At 44.4% G+C, this 21,005-nt stretch overlaps 1 protein-coding gene across 4 annotated transcripts in view; it reads left to right on the top strand.

Moving 5' to 3' along the window:
* Positions 1 to 21,005, top strand: part of IFNAR2 (interferon alpha and beta receptor subunit 2) — a 76,064-nt gene that overhangs the window by 41,159 nt on the left and 13,900 nt on the right. For 3 of the 4 annotated variants that reach the window (XM_023741308.1, XM_023741306.1, XM_023741307.1), the window contains 5 exons: positions 8,605 to 8,700; positions 10,236 to 10,277; positions 11,434 to 11,548; positions 12,783 to 12,955; positions 15,780 to 15,940. In XM_023741308.1, coding sequence (XP_023597076.1) covers positions 8,640 to 8,700; positions 10,236 to 10,277; positions 11,434 to 11,548; positions 12,783 to 12,955; positions 15,780 to 15,940 — 552 coding nt within the window. In that variant the 5' untranslated portion in view covers positions 8,605 to 8,639. Of the gene's footprint in view, positions 1 to 6,871; positions 7,516 to 8,604; positions 8,701 to 10,235; positions 10,278 to 11,433; positions 11,549 to 12,782; positions 12,956 to 15,779; positions 15,941 to 21,005 lie in introns of those variants that run through there. The other variant, XM_023741309.1, reaches the window with a different exon arrangement.

A 21,005-nucleotide genomic window follows, 5' to 3' on the forward strand; every position in this document is an offset into this window, starting at 1 on the left:
TGCCTGAAATATGCCTTAGAATCTAATAGAACATGCTCCTGGAGTCCCGGAGCCCTCCACTCCCCAATGGTCGTCCTGGGAGTGGGGGAAGGGGGATAAGACCCAGAGGCTGTCACCTGCCCCATGCTTTGCCAGGGTTTCCAAATACCCTGCCCCCTCTTCCCAGCCCCAACACCCCAAATCCTTCTGTCCTGGAGATCATACTAAAATCTATCCTGCAGAAAACCTTTAGTGGACTTTGCTAGCTGCGTGGGCATGACTGATAAGGTCTGATCTGTTTGTCTCAAGAAACGGCGTGTGTAACAGTGACTCTGTAGTTCACAGTTTTTTTCAATTTTTGATCATCCAAAATCTGCTTGACTTGTTATCCTTACCTGTACTTCCAATAAAGTCGCCTGTGGAGGTTATAAAAGGTTGAAGAACATCTGCCTGAGGTTTGATTCATGTATTTTGAAAAATGATGATTTTGTCTTAAAAAAAAAAGAGAGGCTAAGGACCATAGCCCAAGGAGTACTGTCCTCAGAGTGAGGCACCCACCATTTGCTGTCAGTGCAGCTCTGAATGACAGTGACCCTGCGCGTGTCAGAGCAGAACTGTGCTCCATAGGGTCTTCAATGGCTGCTGTTTCAGAAGTAGATCATCAGGCCTTTTTTCCAGCACACCTCTGGGTGGACTTGAACCTCCAACGTTTTGGTCAGCAGCCAAGTAACTGTTTGCATGGCCCAGGCGCTCCCTTAGGAGTGAACTTTTTATTAAAACATATATTCCATCCTTCACACTTGCACACACAAAGCCTGTCAGACGCATTTTCCTCTTACCCTTAAAAAACCTGCAAACTGTTAAAGATTCAACAGCACGTATGTTTCTTCCTTCTTCTTATCTGTTCTGCTCGTTTGAACCAACATTCCTTGACTCAATTATCATATTTTATCAAAACTAAAATGCTGTTGAATATAAGATGCGCTTTTATGTAACCAAGGAAGAAAAGCACACTGTCAATAACGCTGTGACGTGCTACTGTATGACACATTCCTGATTTAAGAGCTGTTCGAATGTGAAATGAAGTGCACGTTACACTCGGTGCCATATCATCCGAGCTACAGCAGAGTGTCCAGCAGTACTTTGCCTGGAGAGTGGAATGCGATCCAAGGAGCAGTAAAGGAAAAGTAGTTGGGAGAAGAGGTTGGTTAAATAAGGGTGGTGAGATATTCGCAAAAGTGAAACCAGAAGAGGAAAAAGAGGTATGCAGGATGGGGAGTAGTCCAGAGTCCCTGAAAATATTCTAGTGGAATGGTGCAGTAGGTATCTCACAAGCCAGGGTTTTACAAACTGGTAAATGGGACAGTTATCCACGCTTTCATGGCTACTGGGAAGTATGTGTCCCTTACATTTGTTACATTTTCTGCCCCCGGAGGTTTATTGGCCGGCATTTGAGCCCCTTCAGTACATTCTGGCATCGTGGCAGATACTGGCGCATCTACCTAATAAACAAGAAAGTCGGTCTTGCACCACATTTGAGTATTGAGAGCTGTTCCTCTGAGGGGATGCTTCCCAAAGCAGTGATTGTGTGAAACGTTTGTGTCTCTGGCTTTTATACGGTGAGATAAGGCCTGCAAGTAAGTTTATTTTTTCCTTTGAGTTATTGGGAAGGTATGGTTATCGGCATTCAGAAATACTCAAGTCAATGAGTTACTTTTGGGGTGAAAGCAGTTTGTGACGCACTTTCTGGACCATGGGACTGATACCTACCGCGTGTGTGATGTGCTTCATGGAACGTGGGACCGATACGGCCCGCTGGCATTTGACACCCCATTTTTTTCAAATAATAAAAAACGACCATCAAACAGTGATTCAGCAGCCATTCCATTAGTGAAAAAACATAACATCACCAAAATACCCCCCAAAAAAGTCAGCTTTGAAAGGATTAAGCATTGTTGTTTTGTGGTGGTGGTGGTTTAAATCTGAGGGATATTTGCGTCAACAAAAGTCTTAAAAAGCCTCCCTCATAAATAGAAAAGAAGCCGCTGAGTCTGACCATACTTGGCTTTTTCCTTTTCCGACAAAGGAGCATGCTGGGGAGAGCCCAGAGAGATGGGGAAGGTCACAGGGCTGACAGGGAGACGGCTGCACCAGAATCAGGAAGATAACCCAAAGTTCAAGGGTTGATGCCACTCACCCCTCCACCAGAGGTAGTGACCCGGGCACAGGACACTTATCAAGCTCTTTGGGGAGAAAGCAGAGCCCAGGTATTGGACTCGGCTCTCCCTCTCCCTCCTCCCATCCTGACACCAATCCCTCAGGCTAGAGGAACTGCCCAGGTTCACAGAACAAATTGGAATGAGGTACGGATATAGAAAGGGAGCTGTAACGATTAATGTTGTGTGTCAGCCTGGCTAGGCATGGTTCCCAGCAGTGTGGCCAAACATTGGTCTGGTTGCCATCATGGAGCAGTTACACATGATTACATCAGTTGGCCTTGGGCAGAGCAGATGACCTTCCACAATGTAATGTAATGCAATGTAATTATCTCACAGCTAACGTTATGTAATGTAATGACTTTTCATAATGTAATCTAATGTAATGCCTTTCCATAATGCAATCTAATCTATCAGTTAGTTGAGGTCATATCAATTAGGTTTAGGGTGGATCCTAAATCTCATCATTTCTGAGTTATAAAAAGACCAGACCAGACAGACACACTCAGGGAAGACCTACACCTTGTGAGGATGGTCTACAAGCCAAGGAATGCTAAGAAACGCCTACCCGGGGCTATGGACAAGGAAGGGATGGACAGGGATGTGACCCTCATTTGGACTTCTAGCCTCCAGAACTGATAAAAGTAAATTTCTGTTCTTTAAAGCCACCACCTGGTGGTCTTTCTGTACCTGCAGCAATAGCCAGCTACAGGAATTGAGATTTTACTCCACTGTATCACGGTAGCAAGTGACTGAATCCATCCAAGTCCCAGCAAGGTGAACTGATACGGTGTGGGAAACAAAAAGAAAAGGTCAACATAGCCAACAAAGAGTGTCACTAAAATAAACTATGCTTCTTGGAACAGAAGGAAACCCATTATAATTGGTTTACACCCTACAACAACTTCATAAGAATATACATCCAATAAAAGAAACTCAGAGACAAGAAAGTTTTAAATTGGAGGTGAAGAGAAGATTGCAAACCTAAGGGAATAAGTTGAAGACCATAAAAACATAATTACAGGAGAAATAAATTAGAGGAAACCACAGAATAGGTTTGCTGAAAATGAAAATATTTAAATACAGGAAAGGCTTGATTTAAGCCCAGTGAATGCAGATGAAAAAAGACAAAGATTAAGTCAACTGGAAAGAGTCTGATAGGGAAGACAGATAAGACAATCAAGCATGAGGATAATTGGGGTCCGTGATGTAAAAAACTCCACAAATGAAACAGAAAATGTAAGTAAAAATAGGAGACAGGAAATTTTATTGAAATGAAGAAAAAAAAAAATAGACTTGTTGGCCAAAACAACACGCCACATCCCAGGAAAATTTCACATGGGGATGCTCAGCATCAAGATATCATCAACTACGTGAATTCAAAGAAAAAGAATGATTTGGGACTCTAAGAAGAACAAGTAAATAAAGGAGCAAGGGAAGTCAAACTGACCTTGGGCTTCTCCAGTGCAGCACCGAATGCCAGAAGATAATGGGTCCTGGGGGAAAGAAACATTTCCCAAGGGGGTATTTTACCCAGCCAAGATGTCCTACAAGTTGAAAGTCAACTGACTGACCATCCCATATATAAAAAACAAAGGAAATCCAGCACCCATGAGCCTTTTAGGAAAAATCTCCTGGATAACAAAATGAGTGAATTAGGAGATAAGTAAAAATAAAGAATTCAGGAACAGAGAACTTGCGGGTTTTTAAAAAAAAGGCCTTGGTGAGTATTTATACTACTTAAATGTAGAATTAATATAAAACATCTATGAAAACTGGGTAGACTAGAGTGTGATTGTTATAAATCTGGACATAAAAAACAATACAGCAAAAAAAAAAAAAAAAAAGAAGTTAGGGAGGAAGACAGAAGGAAATGTTAATGTTCCCATCTTTCAAAGCATGCAATCAATAAATATGGTTTAAAATTAAAATGTGCTATGTACACATAATATACTCCAACTTTTTTTTTTAAGGCTGAAAAGAGATGTAATAGTTATATTACATAAATAAAATGTGTGGACATTACTGTGATTCTAACTCAAAGAAATGAACTCTTAAAAAGACATTTTTGAGGCAATTGTTATTAGGTGCTGTCAAGTCAGTTCTGACGCATAGCGACCCTATGTACAACACAATGAAACACTGCCCAGTCCTGCGCCATCCTCACAATCGTTGTTATGCTTGAGCCCATTGTTGCAGCCACTGTGTCAATCCATCTCGTTGAGGGTCTTCCTCTTTTTCGATGACTCTCTACCAAGCACGATGTCCTTCTCCAGGGACTGATCCCTGGGCAATCAGGAAAATATAAACACAGGCTAGGTTTTAGATGATATTAAATATTTACAATCCTATAGTTGTGATAATGATATTGGTCATTATTGTGGTCATTAATTGCTGTGGAATTATATGATATCTGGCACTTGCTTAAAATAATCCAGTTGGAAGAAGGAGGCAGAAGAGTGGAGGATAGATGAGACAAGTTTGATGAAATGTTGATAATTAAAGATGGGTGATGGATACTTTTTAAGTTTGAAAATGTTCACAATGCAAAGTTAAAAAGAAAATGGAAAAGTTGTATTAATTCAGTCCTCCAGCAATTCGCTCGTTTAGTGATTAACTTATTAATCCATTAAACAAGTATTTATTAAATTCTTACGGTTTATTAAGATCCTGTATTAGGGGCTTGAAATACAATGATTGTCACGTTGCCCAGCATCAGGGAGCTTGTAGTTTAGTAAGGAAGATAGGTAATTTAATAACAATTCAGTATAAACACTATTGAGGGAAAATATGAGGCTATTGTGTATATTTTAGAGCCCTTGAGTGTGTGTCTTAATTATCTAGTGCTGTTAAAACAGAAATATCACAAGTGGATGGCTTAACAAACAGAAATGTATTCCCTCACAGCCTAGAAGGCTAGAAGTCTGAATTCAGAGTGTCAGCTCCCGGGGAATGCTTTCTTTCTCAGTCAGTTCTGGGGGAAGGTCCTTGTCATCAGTCTTTCCCTGGTCTAGGAGCTTCTGAACCCAGGGACCCTGGATCCAAAGGCTGCACTCCACTCCTGGCTCTTCTTTCTTTGTGGTAGTCAGGTCCTTCTCTCTTTGCTCACTTCTCTCTCCTTTTATCTCTTGTAAGATAAAAGGTGATGCAGGCCACACCCCAGGGAGACTCCCCTGACGTTGGATCAGGGCTATGACCTGAGTAAGGATGTTGCATCCCACCTTAATCCTCTTTAACATCACCTAATCCTGCCTAATTAACCACAGTCAAAGATTAGGATTCACAATGCATAGGAAAATCACACCAGATCACAATGTGGAGGACAACGACACAATTCTGGGAATCGTGGCCTAGCCAAGTTGATACACATTTTTGGGGGACACAATTCAATCCATAACAGGTTGGGAGGAGAAAAACATGTAGGATATAAGGGAAGGCAACATTGAATACCCGTTGCCATCGAGTCGATTCCGACTCATAGCGACCCTATAGGACAGAGTAGAACTGCCCCATTGAGTTTCCAAGGAGCACCTGGTGGATTTGAACTGTTAACCTTTTGGTTAGCAGACGTAGCTCTTAACCACTATGCCACCAGGGTTTCCCCACTTTGAATACTATGATATAAAACAATTCTTGGCTAATTTTATACGCAAAATGAATTTTAACTGTTTCAACGTGTTTTTTTAAATTAGCCTTATGGTTTTTTTTATACCTATGAACTATGTTTTCTGTTTCAAGAATTCTCTACCTTTTAACCATGTGTTTACGTGCTTTAGTGCTGTTCTTAACGATAAACATTTGGTTTTGTTAGCTCTTTGTCCATTAAAAATGCAGTTATTTCAGAGTTCCCTTTTTTCTATGTTTCTGAAGCAAAGTTACAAAATTATTACATATACAAATATATTGGCATTTTTCTTTATGACTTTTGTCCCCTGGCTTTGAACTTAGATCTTTCCTTAAAAGATTGGGAGTAAATGACCAGATGTTATGAAGCTTTAAGATTCATCCTTGTACGCTGTACAGCCCCTAGGAAAGGAAGTGGCAAATGCTCTCATGTCTTTCAAAGTGATTGCTTCACCCTGGAACCAGCTCCTGTCCCGCTGCAGTATGTTCTTGGTTGTTGACATTCTTCTATGTTCCTGCTCGTGCCCCTTCTCTGTCAGAAGCCCCTTTTATTTATGTCTGCAACGTAGCTTGAATGGTAGCTAAGTCTTGCACGATGCCTCTGAGTATTCTTTTTAATACTCCAACTTCTTAATGTCTTCATAATCTTTTTTTTTTTTAATCTTAGAGGAGTATTTTAGGAAGTCGTCATTTCTTAAGAAGAAAAATATTTAAATTTCAATAATTCTTCAGCTACTTTTCCCAAGTAAAATTAAATTTAGACAGAAAGACTAGCTAGCTAGCTATATGCATAGAAAGATCTGTGGGATTATGTTTACCTAATGTTAATGATGGAGCCCTGGTGGCGCAGTGTTAAGAGCTCGGCTGCTAACCAAAAGGTCGGCAGTTCGAATCCACCAGCTGCTCCTTGGAAACCCTATGGGGCAGTTCTACTCTGTCCTATAAGGTTGCTGTGAGTTGGAATCAGTTCGACGGCAACAGGTTTGGTTTGGTTTTTTATAGTTTACTTAAGGAGCCCTGGTGGCGCAGTGATTAAGTGCTCAGCTGCTAGCCAAAAGATCGGCAGTTGGAACCCACCAGGTGCTCCTTGGAAACCCTATCGGGCAGTTCTACTCTGACCTATAGGGTCACTATGAGTCAGAATCGACTTGATGGCAATGGGTTTTATATATCGTTTTAACTCTTTTAATGAGTGTGTAGAAGAATTTTTACAGAAACAACAAACATCTTTGGAAACAAACATGCCATGATGTTAGCAGTCATGGATGCTGAATCGTAGAACTAAGAATGACTGTCACTTTCTTTTAATTTCTGGGGGGAAAATGATTTAACTGTGTAATATTTCTGAATCCAGTTCGCTCATTGCTTGTTGATTGCCAGTGATATACCAGGGTCAGGCTGTGCCACACAGAGGGAACGCCCAAGGTATGCTGTCTGCCCGGGGGCTGTGAGACAGCAAAGCACCTTGCGGGATGTCTGTGTGTCTCTCTGTCTGTCTAGGAGGCACTGGAATTCAGAGAAGATCCACATCACCCGGGTAGTATCCATTTGAGCTGAGCCTTGAAAGTCGGTCGTGTTGCTTTGGGTGTAAATGGCTAGGAGAACTCCCTGGAAGAAGACCCCCAGAACAGAGGGAGCCAGGCAGGGGGTGACGTGTCAGCTGGAACTCGGCACATGCATGGGACAGTAACTCACGGTAAACCAGGAAAGAGCGGTGACAGCCTTTGGTGCAACCTAGGGAGCTTGGTGCCTTTGTCATGCCCCGGTGAGCTACAGACAGGGCCAACTCCGTGATCGGCAGGGCACGGAGCACAATGAAAATGGGCAGCAGGACACAGTAACACCCTGTTCTGGTATGACTTCATTAACACAACAAAAGAAAACCCCTATTTCCAGACAGGATCACATTTACAGGTTCAGTAGTCCACCCCCGTCCCCATCCACGGTTTCAGTTACCTGCTGTCAACAGCGGTCCAAAAGTGTTAAATTAGTAGAGTGATGAGATCTCGCACTGTCCCACTCCAAACCTCCCCGGGACCACATTCCCATAACGTTTATTACAGTATATTGTTAGAATTGTTCTATTTCATTATTAGCTTTGTTGTTAATCTCTCACCGTTCCTAATTTATAAATGAAACTTTATCACTGGTATGTATGTATAGGACGAAACATAGTATATCTAGGGTTCTGTACTATCTAAGGTTTCCGGCATCCACAGGGGTTCTTGGAATGTATCCCCCGCGGATAAGGGGGGACTACTGTATAAGGGTTAGGATTTCAACACATATTTGTGAGGAGACACAATTCAATCCATAAAAGATGCTAATATGGACAGATCTCCCAAATATATTTTTAACTGGGAAAGCAAGGGTAGAACAAGGAATAGTACATGTTATCTTTTGTGTAAAATGGGGGAAGGGAGAGGATAAGAGTATATATTTGATTTTGTTGACGCATAAAGACATTCTGAAGGATTCACAAAAAAAAAAAAAAAAGAATGTAGTTTTCTAAAGGGAGCGAGACTTTTCACTATATACTTTTTTGTATGTTTAAAATTTTTGAACCAAGTGAATGTATTAACTGTTCAAAAAGTTAAATTAAACATTTCTCCCTGACTAAGTGAGGGCTTGATGGGTCCCTGAAGTCAAGACAAGATTGCTGAGAGAATTTCCCTGTTTCCTGCTCGTCTTTGATTATCTTGACTTTGTCCTTCTGCATCTTTGCAATTTAGTTAGACACTTAGAATTTTAATCATCTACATTTTCTTGATTGGTTTCCTTTCAGATGAGACAGTAAATGAAGCAAGAACTTAAAAAATAATGAAGATGGTTTTAAGCCAGAATGCCTCAGCGATCAGACCTCTTAACTTGTATCCCTGGGGTAAGTGCTACCTTTTGTCATAGCCCCTGTAGGAGCGAGCTTGTCCTCAGTCCTCACAGCAGAGAGCTTGCTGGGGAGCAGCAGATGATGTTCCCAACTAAAGGACAGAGCATCGGCCCACCCAATGTCAGGAGTTAGATAGAAAGTAAATAGGAAGCCCCACTAACGGTTTGCATTCAGTATGAGTTTCTGCCCTGTTGTTAACTTCAGGAAAACAAATAAATAAATAAGAGTGACTTATGGCCCAGTCACGATGGGGAATAGCTCCAGGTGTAATTTGAAGAATAATTTATTTTAATACCTTCGTTCTAATCTAGAGTGGGATATATCTCCCTACTCCTGTATTTAGGAAGAGGACAAGCCCCGTATCTCCTACCACATCCACCAAACTGTAAAGTCAGTGCTGAATTTTGGTTTGGGAACTTCATTTATTGTCTCTTCTTTTCTTTCTTTCTTTCCTTTTTAATAGTCCTGTTCATCTATACCTTTTCTCGACCTTCTGACTGTATTTCAGTATCAATGCATTATCTGTTCCATGGTTTATCAGTAGGGGACCCATGGATATGTTGAGTGGGACAGTTCTCTATGATGTATAGTATCCTTGGTCTCTGCCTATTAAATGCCAGTAAGCCCCGCATGTTGTCATGACAGCCAAACAACAAATGCCCCCACGTATCTGCACCCATACCGAGGGGTTGAGATCTTGCGATCCCATCACCAGCACGCTCTGCTCTTTCCCCCGCTGCCTTTGGTGAATCGCTTCACCTGTTCGTTGCTGTTGTGAGTTGCCGTCAAGTCAGCTCCGACTCATGGCCACCTGGGTACAACGGAAGGAAATGTCGGCCAGTCCCGCACCATCTTCACAATCACTGGGATGCTCAAGTCCATTGTTGCAGCCGTTGCGCATGTTGGGTGCCTTCCCCAACCTAAGGGGTTCATCTTCCAGTACTACATCGAACAGTATTCTGTTGTGATGCATAGGGTTTTCATTGGCTAATTTTCAGAAGGAGATCACCAGGCCTTTCTTCCTAGTCTGTCTTAGTCTGGAAGCTCAGGTTTCCGCTGAAACCTATCCACCATGGGTGACCCTGCTGGTATTTGAAATACCAGTGGCATAGCTTCCAGCATCATAGCAACATGTAAGTCACCCTAGTACGACAGACAGACAGACCTGTGGTGGTCTTTACTTTTAATGTTTATTAATTATAAACATGTTTATTCACATTCTGAGAATTTTCCCAGATAGATAACTGCTTCTTGGAACAGTCTTTCAACTAGCCTAACTCCTATTATTAGTGCCAGTTCACAAATGGCTCCTAACTTGTATCTATTCAGGATACAATCCCTGGGCCATGTGCTGCTGATACCGGTGTTGACTGCCAAGAACCGTTTACATGAGCATTATTTTAGGGCAAGAAAGTCTCAGTCCAGTATTAATACATCTGTGCAAAAGAACCGCAGACTTAGAGCAGTCATTAAAGGTGGAATCCAGAGCAAACGTGGTTGCTTTTCTAACGTGTTTTTCCTCTTCCCAGTATACATCAGCCTTGTGTTTGGTGCTTCACTTGCTTTGCCTGGTAAGAGATTTCCTCGGTTCGACTAAACTCTGTAAAAGGGTCAGAGTGTTGGGGCGGCCATTCAGAAGTCTAAAAGATGGGAAGTTTGATTTCTAATCCCAGATCTGTTGGAATCCTTTTTCTCAAATACTTTCTCTGTAAAAGGAGCTTAAATTAGCCAGCTATGGTTTTCACATATGCCTCACATCGTTGTGAGGAGTTAATACTAGAAATCATTTTAAAACCCCTTGAAAGAATATTGAACTCAATATTCTCACTAATCGAAGAGTAAGGAGATGCAGACTATGCCAAACAAAAAATTATCCTGAAATCATTTCTCTTTATGTTCTTCCACTTACTTATACCAGATAAGGGAAAATGATTTTTTTATATTAAAACTTCTCTGAGAACTAAATATGTGTCTGGCTTTGTAAGCGTTGGAGGAATGACAGGTTGGCAACCAAGAAGCAAAAACCCAGGTCCTAACCACAGGAAGCGTAGATGCTCTGAGAACACTGAACCGTGTAAGGCGGCGTTTGACAATGGTTCTGTGAGAGTCTGACTTGCCTCTTGCGCTTTCCAGCTGCATAACAAGGCATCACTCAGTTTCACGGTCTGTAAAATGGGTCTGCTAATAGTACCTACCTTGGCGTTGTTGTGGGGATTAACTGCTTAGAAAGTGCAGGTCTGGGCACACATTATATTCCTCCTCCCTTCTGCAGTGGGGAATTCAGAGGAGGGAAAGTCTGCAGTGGCTGAGCTGCTGAAGGAGGACTTTATGGAGAAGTTGGGAGTTGAGTTGAGAAGATGGGACGGGACTGGGGTGGGAGGAGGGATTCCAAGAAGCCGAAAAAGACCCGAGTTATTTTGGGCCGGTGTTCCACTGAGAGATAATTGAATGCATCCTTCTGTCCAAATTCTGTTTACAAAGTGCCAATTTGCTGTTTCCTGGGCTTGCCTCCCTGACAGTATGTTTCTCGCTGATTAAATGTAATAGTTCATTTCCCACGTGCAGCTGGACTGCTTCCTTCCTCTGTTTCCCTGGGCTCCTTGGAGGGCAGCTCTGCCAGAGGGTGGGCTCCAGATCCCAAGGGTCGGCTTGACCGGGGGCCAGGATACAATCCTGACATCAAATATCAACGTTTCTTTTTTCCCCTCTTTTCTCCATATTTTCCAGATAAAGCTTGCACTTTTAAGGTGGCGCTGCAGAACTTCCAGACGATCTTCTCATGGGAATTAAAAAACCATTCCATTGTCCCAACTCACTATACGTTGTGGTACACAATCATGAGGTTGGTTTCACGTCTCATTTTTTCTCCTGCTAAACCTGTGGTCTCTTCCTTTGCGTGGCAAGTGGGGAAAGAGACGTTTACCTGTGCTGCAGCTAAACTTATTTGTTCTTTCTCTCTTCTTCTGATTTTGGTTTTTTGTTTTTTTTTTAATTTAGAGTCTTAGAAGGTCAAAGATAAAATGCCCATCCATTTTTTTTTTTTCTTAAATAAATCAAATACTTTTAACAATCCAAAGCTGTTTTTGGCAAAACTCGTATTTATAACTATTTTCTACAGAGCAAAAGCCTTACAAATAAAATATTTATCTTGGGGGGGTTTCACAATTCTCTCTCTGCTTCTGTTAGTGTAAATGTTGAAAGGTCATACATTTTCTGAGGACAGGGTCCAAAGGTCCAGGGACCATATTGATGGTTTACACTGGTCTTGGGGAGGCCCAGCGGTGCACCAGGAAACTGCCTGGATGTCTTGGACGGGCCTGGGTCCGAAGTCTGGCTTGGCCACCACCAGCTGGGACACTTGGACACAGAGCTCAGCGTCGCTGAGCCAGTCTCCCCTCCTTAGGGGTTGCCACAGGTTAATAACAGTGGATGGAGCTTTCTCTGGCTCTCTTTCCACATCTAACAATCACTCCCACAAGCTGTTGCTTTGATCCAGCAGCCTTTTGCTGGTTGTTTGTTTAGCTTATAGCAGCTGTGGTGATGAAGGCTGACCCAGAGGAAAGCCTCTTGGAAGTTTCTCTTTGATGTCTGCTAAAGTCTTAACATTTTTCTCTGCATTGTTCTGTCACATGGATCACCCATCTGCCGTTCTGAGACTCAGAAGGCCAGTTGTCTGTGTTGTTCCCAAAATAGGACTGGCTGGTGTGATCCTCCACCAGGGAGGGAGCAGGGGCATCTTAGAGAAGGCATCTGTGATTGTCCACAGGGGCTGGGAAATCTCGGGCCTGAGCCATTAAAGCACAAGGTTTGTTCATTCATTCATTCACCCAGCAAACATTTACGGACTCCTGCTGTATACCAGGGGTCCAGCCCTGAACAAAAGTCCCTGCCTTGGGGGGAAAAGGTAAGAGGGTTGGGAATGCGTGTGTGTGCTGTTTTCCATAAGGTGGTCAGGGAGATGATTCGATACAGTAACATCTGAGCAGTCTTAAGACGAGGAAGTGATTCAGGCATATAACTGGTTCTCATTTCGTGATTGCTAAAGATTGCCTTTTTCCTGTCTTTTCCTTTCAAAGTAAATACGAAGACATGAAGATCGTAGAGGACTGTACAAATATCACGAGACTATTTTGTGACCTAACGGGTTTGTGGGACAACATGCCTGAGACCTACATCCCAAGAGTCGTGGGGTTCAAAGGCAACACAGTGCTGGTCAGCTGTATAGACAGTGTCTTCCTGCCCATGAACAGTGAGTTGAAGTTCTGCTTCTTGTCTTTATCCTCCTCCTCAAGGTCAGCATTATCTGCTCTGCCATGAGCTAGGAAGGCCTGTAGAGGTGTTTCAGACTCAGAGCAGGTTCCCCTCCCGGCCCTGCCACCTCCTAGCTCTGCAGCTGTGGGCTAGTTACTTTGCTTCTCTGGGCCTCAGTGTTCCTGTCTGAAAGTGGAATGAGACTGTGCTCTGCAGACTGTTACCAACCTGCTGTGTGAGGCCGGCGCTCGCTAAGCAGCAGCTGCCGTTTTTCTGTTTGTCTCACAAGCCGACAGGAAGTGGAGAGCGGGGTCAGGTGGCCTCTCTGCAACCCGTCACGACTCTTTGGGCATTGATTTCCTTCATACTGCAACCCCATCCCCAAATCACAGCCCAGTAGTTCTTTCTTCATCATCATTATTGCGGTAAAATATATGTAACAAAACATTTGCCAGTGTACCAATTTTTACACATATGATTCAGTGACCTTGGTTATGTTCGTAAGGTGGGCAGCCATCACCACTATCCTTTTCCGGATTATTCCGCCACCATTAGCAGAAACTCAGCGCCCCCTACGCAGTGACCCCTCCGTCCCTTCTCCCTCCCACCGTGAATAAACTCTGTTCCCTCTATGTTTGCCTATTTCATGTAAGTGGGATCATAGAATATTTGTCTTTTTACGGCTGGCTTATCTCACTGAGCGTCACGTTTTCAAGGTTCATCCATGGTGTCGCGGGCACCAGGACTTCATTTCTCTTTACGCTCAGTGATGGTCCGTCGTGTGGATGGACCACGTGTCATCTGCTCATCTGCTGATGGACGTTGGGTTGTTCCCGCCTTTTGGATATTGTGGAAAGTGCTGCAGTGAACACTGGTGTGTACCAGAAGCTCTTGTAAGCCTGAACGCCCAAGTGTGCGCCACTCGGGGCCCCGACCTCAGAAGAGAAAGACAAATCTGAGCGTCTGTGTGCCCCCTCTTTCCCTCCCCATGACTGGAGGCGGCTCCCTAAGATCCTCAGGTTAACGGCTCCCAGGCAATGGGCGGCAGCCCCCAGCCAGGCCCCAGTGCTTTCTCGGTGTCCTGATTTAGAAGCTGCTTCCAAGGCAAGATTTCAGCTCCCTGTTATAGTGTGAGCGCGCACCCATATACATATGCTTCGCAAAACAACAATGACGACTGAATTCCACTGTGGCAAATAATTTGGATGCTTTTGAGATGTTCTGGAATCGTGTGCACGTGTGTGTATGTCTATATACAAAGGAAAGAAAAGCACACTTTATAGATCGAGGTATTCAGACCACTAAGGGAAAATATATTAAAGTAATAATGAGAGATCGCTTTTCATAAATCAAAATGAAACATATTAAAATGCAGCAGTAATCAGGTTGAGAGGGAAGGCGGGGGGTGTGACTGTGCTGTCTTTCTAAAGGTAGTTGGCCAAACACCAAAAAAAACCCGTTGCCATCGAGTCAATTCCGACTCATAGTGACCCTACAGGACAGAGTAGAACTGCCCCCATAGAGTTTCCAAGGAGCGGCTGGTGGATTCGAACTGCCGACCTTTTGGTTAGCAGCAGAGCTCCTAACCACTGCGCCCCCAGGTGACTGTCAGTGTGATTCAAAACCTTACCGCGTGCCTACTCTCATTCCTCTTTAGTAATTTGTTCTAGAGAAGTAATTGAGGACGCATGCAAAGATTGAGTTCAAAGAATATTCACTGACACACTAAAGGTATTCAGAAAAATTAAGGACAATCTAAATGTTCAAAACAACAAATTGGTTTAATTACGGTACAGCCACTCAGTGATGAAAAGCGGTGTTGTAGACAAGGGGTCAGCAAACTTTCTGTAAAGGGCAGATAAGAAATCCTTTAGACTTGGTGGCCCACGTATAGTCTCCATCACATATTCTTCTCTATATTTAAAAAAAAAAAGAATTCTTAGCTCCCAAGTCATGCAAAAATCCAACCCAGGGGCTGTAGTATGCCAGCCCTTGATATAGATCAATAATTATCGATCTGTTTATGAAATACTATCAAGTGAAGTGTGCAAAATAGTGTAAGAATGATTTTATACGTATACATATATAGATATAAAATATATCTTTACGAGGGTACTGGTGGTTCGGTGGTAGAACTCTTGTTTTCCACGCAGGAACCTGGACTTGAGTCTCTCCAAGTCACCTCATGCACAGTCAGCACCGTATGTCAGTGGGGTTTGCGTTTTGCTGTGATGCTGAGCAGATGTCAGCGGAGCTTCCAGACTAAGCAGGCCTGTTGAGCTACTTCCAAAAATCCACCAGTGAAAATCTCATGGATCACAACAGTCCGATTTGCAGCTGATCAAGGAGACGGCACAGGACCAGACATGTGTCGTTGCACTCTGCGTCGGGTCGCCACCAGTTGGGGGCCAACTTGATGGCAACTAGCAACAACAATGTATTCACAGCCACATGACAAAAATTGATCAAGCACATTCAGGAATCATCACCCATCTAGATTTTCCGATATTTCTACAATGATTACAAATTATTATTGTAATTTGGGGAGGGGGTGATTTTTCTTCATTTTTGTGCTTAGAATACAGCTTGAAAATTGGGAAAGTTGACTGACTTCCATCCCAGAATGTGTCCTCGATGTCTTGGGGTAATAAATAAATCATTTGTATTGTTTCTAAACTTTAAAAAACCGTATGTGACAGCTAGGGCCGCAGATGAAAGCAAAATCGTGGTAGAGAAGTGAGCCTGCATCGTGACAGTAAGAGACATCCTGGTCAGAGTGTCGTTGACTGATGCTGGGGTATCTGGCTTTGTTTCCTGAACAGTGACCTTGGAACCACCGGACTTTGAGATTGTGGGCTCTGCGGACCACATTAATGTGATAGTGAAATTTCCATCCCGCGCTCCCAAGACGATAGATGTAGAAAGGTTACAGCATCATTTTTACCTCATCATTGAACAGCGATCAGAGGAGATGGTGAAGAAGGTAAGTCGTCTGCAGCGTAGGATCAAGGCAATTCTGAGTTCGCAATGAATGTACTTGACTCTCTTCTTATTTTTTGAGAACTGAAATTTATTGTCTCACAGTTTTTGAGCTAGTAGTCTAAACTCAGGGTGTTGGCAAGCCCATGTTGTCTTGAAAGGCTCTGGGGGAAGATCCCCCTTCTCTCTCAGCTTCGGGTAGACTCAGGAGTTTCCGGGCTTGTAGGTGAACTGTCACGTGGCTGTCTTTGTCTCTCTGTGCCTCGTCTCCTTTTTTTGTAGGGCACTACTGTGATTGGGTTAGGGTCCACCCTATTCCGGTATGGCCTCACATTAACTGGTAACATCTTCAAAGACCCTATTTCCAAACAAGGTCACATTCACAGGGACAGGGATTAGGACTTCAGCATGTCTTTTTGGAGGACACAATTCAGCCCATAATAGACAGGAAGAACAGCAGCCTTGGGCATGTGATTTTCCTGTCTCCCTGTGTGGACAAGGGTGCATCCTTTCCAGGCGCCACACCCCATGCTCCCACAGGACCCTGTAAGCAGCGCCCACTTGTGCTCCATGACAGCTGTGTCCTAGTCCCTAGCACAGTGCCAGGCCCCTAGACACTAAAGAATCAGTGTTTGCTGATGAAGAATAAACCCAGAGATGAAACTTCATGGATGTGGATATGAACTGAATCTCAGATCACTGTTGTCGTTGTTGTCGTGTGCCATCCAATCGATTCCAACTCATAGAACCCCACAGGACGGAACAGAGCAGCCCCACAAGGTTTCCGAGGCTGCAGTCTTTTACGGAAGCTACTCACCAGATCTTTTCTCCCAAGGAGCGGCTGGTGGGTTTGAACCGCTGATGTTTCAGCTAGCAGCCGAGTGCTTAACAATTGTGCCACCAGGGCTCCTTTCTTACCATTAGAACTGCCCCGTGATGGAATGGGTTGTCTGGAAAAGTACCAGGCAGGTCAGCAGTTTATTAGTATAAGTTCTGGGTAGATGGGGGCAGCACTCAGTCATTTGGTGGTGAGAGGCAATATCACAACGATGCTGGGTCTGTGGGCTTTGGAGCCAGACAGTAAGTATGGGTCCTGACTTCAGCACTTATGGCAGTGAAACTAGGCAATTTGCCTCTGTTGACATCGGTAAAATAGGGGTAATAATCCAGTCTTGGTTTGAGTTCTCCTGGTTGAACACTTGGCTACTAGCCAAAAGGTTGGTGGCTCAAATCTACCCAGAGGTACCTTGGAAGAAAGCCCTGGTGATCTATCTCCAAAAGATCACAGCCATTCAAAACCCTATCGAGCACAGTTCTACTCTGAAACACATGGGGTCATCATGAATTGGAATCAACTTGATGACTGTTGGGTTTTTTTTGTTTTTTTTTTTTTATTGTGCTTTAGGTCAAAGTTTACAGCTCAAGTTAATTTCTCATACAAAAATTTATACACATATTGTTTTGCAATCCCCACGATGTGACAGCACATTCGCCCTTTCCCCTCTGGGTGCCCTATGTCCATTCGACCCGTTCCTGTCCCTTCCTGCCTTCTCATCCTGCTTTTGGACAGGAGCTGCCCGTTTGGCCTGACTGAACTAAGAAGCGCATTCCTCACCTGTGTTATTTTTTGTTTTATAGTCCTGTCCAATCTTTGTCTGAAGAGTGGGCTTTGGGAACGGTTTCGGTTCTGGGTTAACAGTGCGTCCAGGGCCGTAGTTTCGGGGGTTCCTCCAGTCTCTGTCAGACCATTAATCGACTCTCTTTTTAAAACAGAAATCTGTAGTTGCACAACTAAATCTCGAAGACCGGGACGTCAGTGTGGTCTGGCTTGAGGAACGAGGTCGCTGTAGTTCGTTCATTGTGGGAATGGATTGACTTAGCCCAGCAGTGTGGTCTTTAACAGAGTAAACCACACACGATGTCCAGGGGCACGCACCTGTGTGCTGTGGGCGTGGCGAGCAGCCGGATTCCAGCACGCGGGGGTGAGGGCTTCTTTGAAAGGGGTGGTTGGCTGAGCTGCACGTGAAAAGCACCTGCCCCTGGGTCTCCAGCCTCACTCATGGCTCTGTTTCCTCCTGGTTTCCACCGAGAGGCCCCTGGGTGGTGGAAATGGTTAGTGATAGGCTGCTAAGCCAAAGGTTGGCAGTTCGAACCTGCCTGGAGGCACCACAGAAAAAAGGTCTGGCAATCTGCTTCTGGAAAGACTACAACCAAGAAACCCTATGGAGCAGTTCTACTCTGTAACACATGGGGTTGCCATGAGTCAGAATCAACTTGGCGGCAACGGGTTTGATTTGGTTTGGTTTCCACGAAGACCTAATGTCAGTCACTTCAGGGTGGTCCTCATGTCAGACAGAACTTGGTCTTCGATCATTTGTTCTCTCGGTTTCTGAAAATGCTGGAATGAGTGAAAATGGGCAAACTGTTCATGTGCACCGGTGGGCCCAGCTGGAACAGCAGCTTATGTTTGCATAGCCCTTTGCCAGTCATAACATGCATGCAGGTATACCAGGCTGTCCACAGGCTTCCAGGGCAGGGGCATTTCAGGCAGAAGATACAGCAAGTCCAAAGGCCCTGAGGCTGGAGGGGGCCTGCTGGGAGTGAGCAAGGGAGCATAGGTCAGAGAGGACGTGGGGGCTGGTCCCTGAAGGGCTTTGAGGGTCAGAGTACTCGAAGTCTGATGGAAGCCACTGAAGGCCTTTAAGCTACAGTCTGGCCTGAGGCTCTAACAGGGCATCCTGGCTGGTGTGTTAAGAATAGACCGCGGGGGTTAAAGGTGGAAGTTGGGAGACTAGTTAAGAGACTGTTGCTATAATCCAGGTGAAAGGTGGTGAGGGCTTGGACCGCTTGGGGGTAGTGAGAATAGTGAGAATTGATCCGATTCTGCATATATTTTGCAAGTAGAGCTGACGGTATTTCCAGCTGGATTGGATGGGCTGTGTGGGAGAGAAAGAGGAGGTATGGCTCCAAAACCTTCAGCACCAGTAACTGGATAGACAGAGTAGCCATTGACTAAAACGGGAAGAGTGTGGATGGAGCAGGTGGGGAGGTGGGTGTTGGTGGTTCTGTGACAGGCATCACGTTAAGTCTGAGATGCCTGTAAGGCATTCAGGAGGAGATGTTGAACAGGAGTTGGGTGAGGGGTCTGGAGTTCAGGGGAGAGCTCCTGGAGGGAGAGATGTCCCTGGGGAGTCTTTTGAGGAGTGTTAGCTTCTTGGTGTGCATTGAACACCACCAGACCCGGGGGGATCACCAGGGAGTGAAGGTGCAGAGAGAAGAACCCCGGGGCACCCTAAAATTTGGGGATCCAGCAAATGAGGAAGAAACAGCAAAAGAGGCTGCGAAGGAGCAGCGAGCACTGTAGAAGAGAACCGGGTGCGGGTGGTAGCCGGAAGCCAAGAGAAGAAAATTCCAGGAGAGTGATCCATAGGGTCAAACACTGACAGGGGGTGAGTTAGAAGAGCACGACCTGTTGATTACTGGATTTAGTGACATGGATGTCGTGACCTTGAGAGAAGTTTTGGTGATTAGAGTGGATCGAGAGTGAGAGGAACAGCCGTGAGGAACATGCTCCTCAGATCAATCAAGTCCACGAGACCAAGTGGGCAACACCTGCCCAAAAGCAAAGATGAGAAGGCAGGAAGGGACAGGAAAATCGGACAAATGGACACGGGGAACCTGGGGTGGGAAGGGGGAGAGTGCTGACACATCCCAGGGATTTCAATCAATGTCATGAAACAATCTGTGTATAAATTATTGAATCGGAAACTAATTTGCTCTGTAAACTTTCACCTAAAGCCCAATAAAATATTCAAAAACAAAAGTGACAGGAAGGAAGAAAACTGGGGAGCGTGAGGAGAGCGAATTCTTCAGGGAGTTTTCTGTAAAGGGGAGGAGAGACGTGCATTGGGAAGTGGGTCAAGGGAGGGATTTTGGAAGATGGGAGAAACTGGGCATGTTCCTATGCTGATGGAATGCGGGGGCGGGGGTGTTGGTGGAGCAAAATCCAAGAGTAGGAAAGGGTGGATGGGATCTCGTGAGAACCTGGAGGGGTTGGGTTGGCCTTGGCTCAGAGCAGGGCTGGGGCCTCCGGGGTCCCCAGAGAGGAGGAGGAGGAGCTGGCAGCAGATGTTCACTGGAGGGTAGTTCTTGGTGGGGGCTCCCGTTTCGGCAGTGAGACAGGAAGTAAGCATTACAGGCCTGCTCCAGAAACCCAGGTGCTCTGACGCCATGTTATGCTGCTCCACTGGGAGGCACCGAGGCTCCTCCTGCCCCTCTTTCTTCTGGGTTAGTCGTTAGCATGCAAGAGCTTTTAGTGTGCTGGGTTTTTGAATAATTCCTCCTCCTTCCAAGTAGAAACCTGCAGAAAAACATCGCTGTGGAAGGCTGTATTTGACCTGCTAGAAAGCCTAAAACTGCTAGGAAGAATGTATTTTCGAACCTATGAAGCATTAGACAAAAGTTGTTAGTCATGAAAGAACCTGTCTGTCATCCCCTTAATCCCAACACGGGGTAGAGCCACATGGGAAAGAAGAAGCCAGGTGTTTCAAGCAGAAAACAGGAAACCTAGACATCAGCCTCTGTTCTGCCACAGGCAAGCTGTGTGACCTCAGGGAAGTTACTTAACCTCTCTGAGCTGCAGTTTCCTCATCTGTAGAATGGGGATGGTACTGAGCTTGCAAACTGTTTTGATAATCAAATGAGTTAATGTGTATGAAAGCTCTTTCTGAGGTATAAAGTGGACATACATTGTTAATGAGAGAATCTTCAAAAATGTCATGGAGACCTTTCTCCTCGTTGGGAATTTTTCTTCTCGGTGAGTGAAGGTACCAGGCTAGATGAGTCCATGGTTTAGAAATACATATGTGTGAATGTGTGTGTATATGTGTACATGCAGTTTTGTGATAAGTTGCTTGCCCCAACTGACTTATAAATACTCTTTGTTGCCAAGCCTACAATATTTCTGTCCCTGTTTAAAATTTAAAATTTGAAGGCAAATCCCCTAAGAGATGTCAGGGCCTGTATCTTGCTGTAACAGAAATACCACAAGTAAAACAACAACAAAAAAA

The sequence above is a fragment of the Trichechus manatus genome, unplaced genomic scaffold, assembly GCF_000243295.1.
Source record: "Trichechus manatus latirostris isolate Lorelei unplaced genomic scaffold, TriManLat1.0 scaffold00177, whole genome shotgun sequence".
Lineage (NCBI taxonomy): Eukaryota > Metazoa > Chordata > Mammalia > Sirenia > Trichechidae > Trichechus > Trichechus manatus.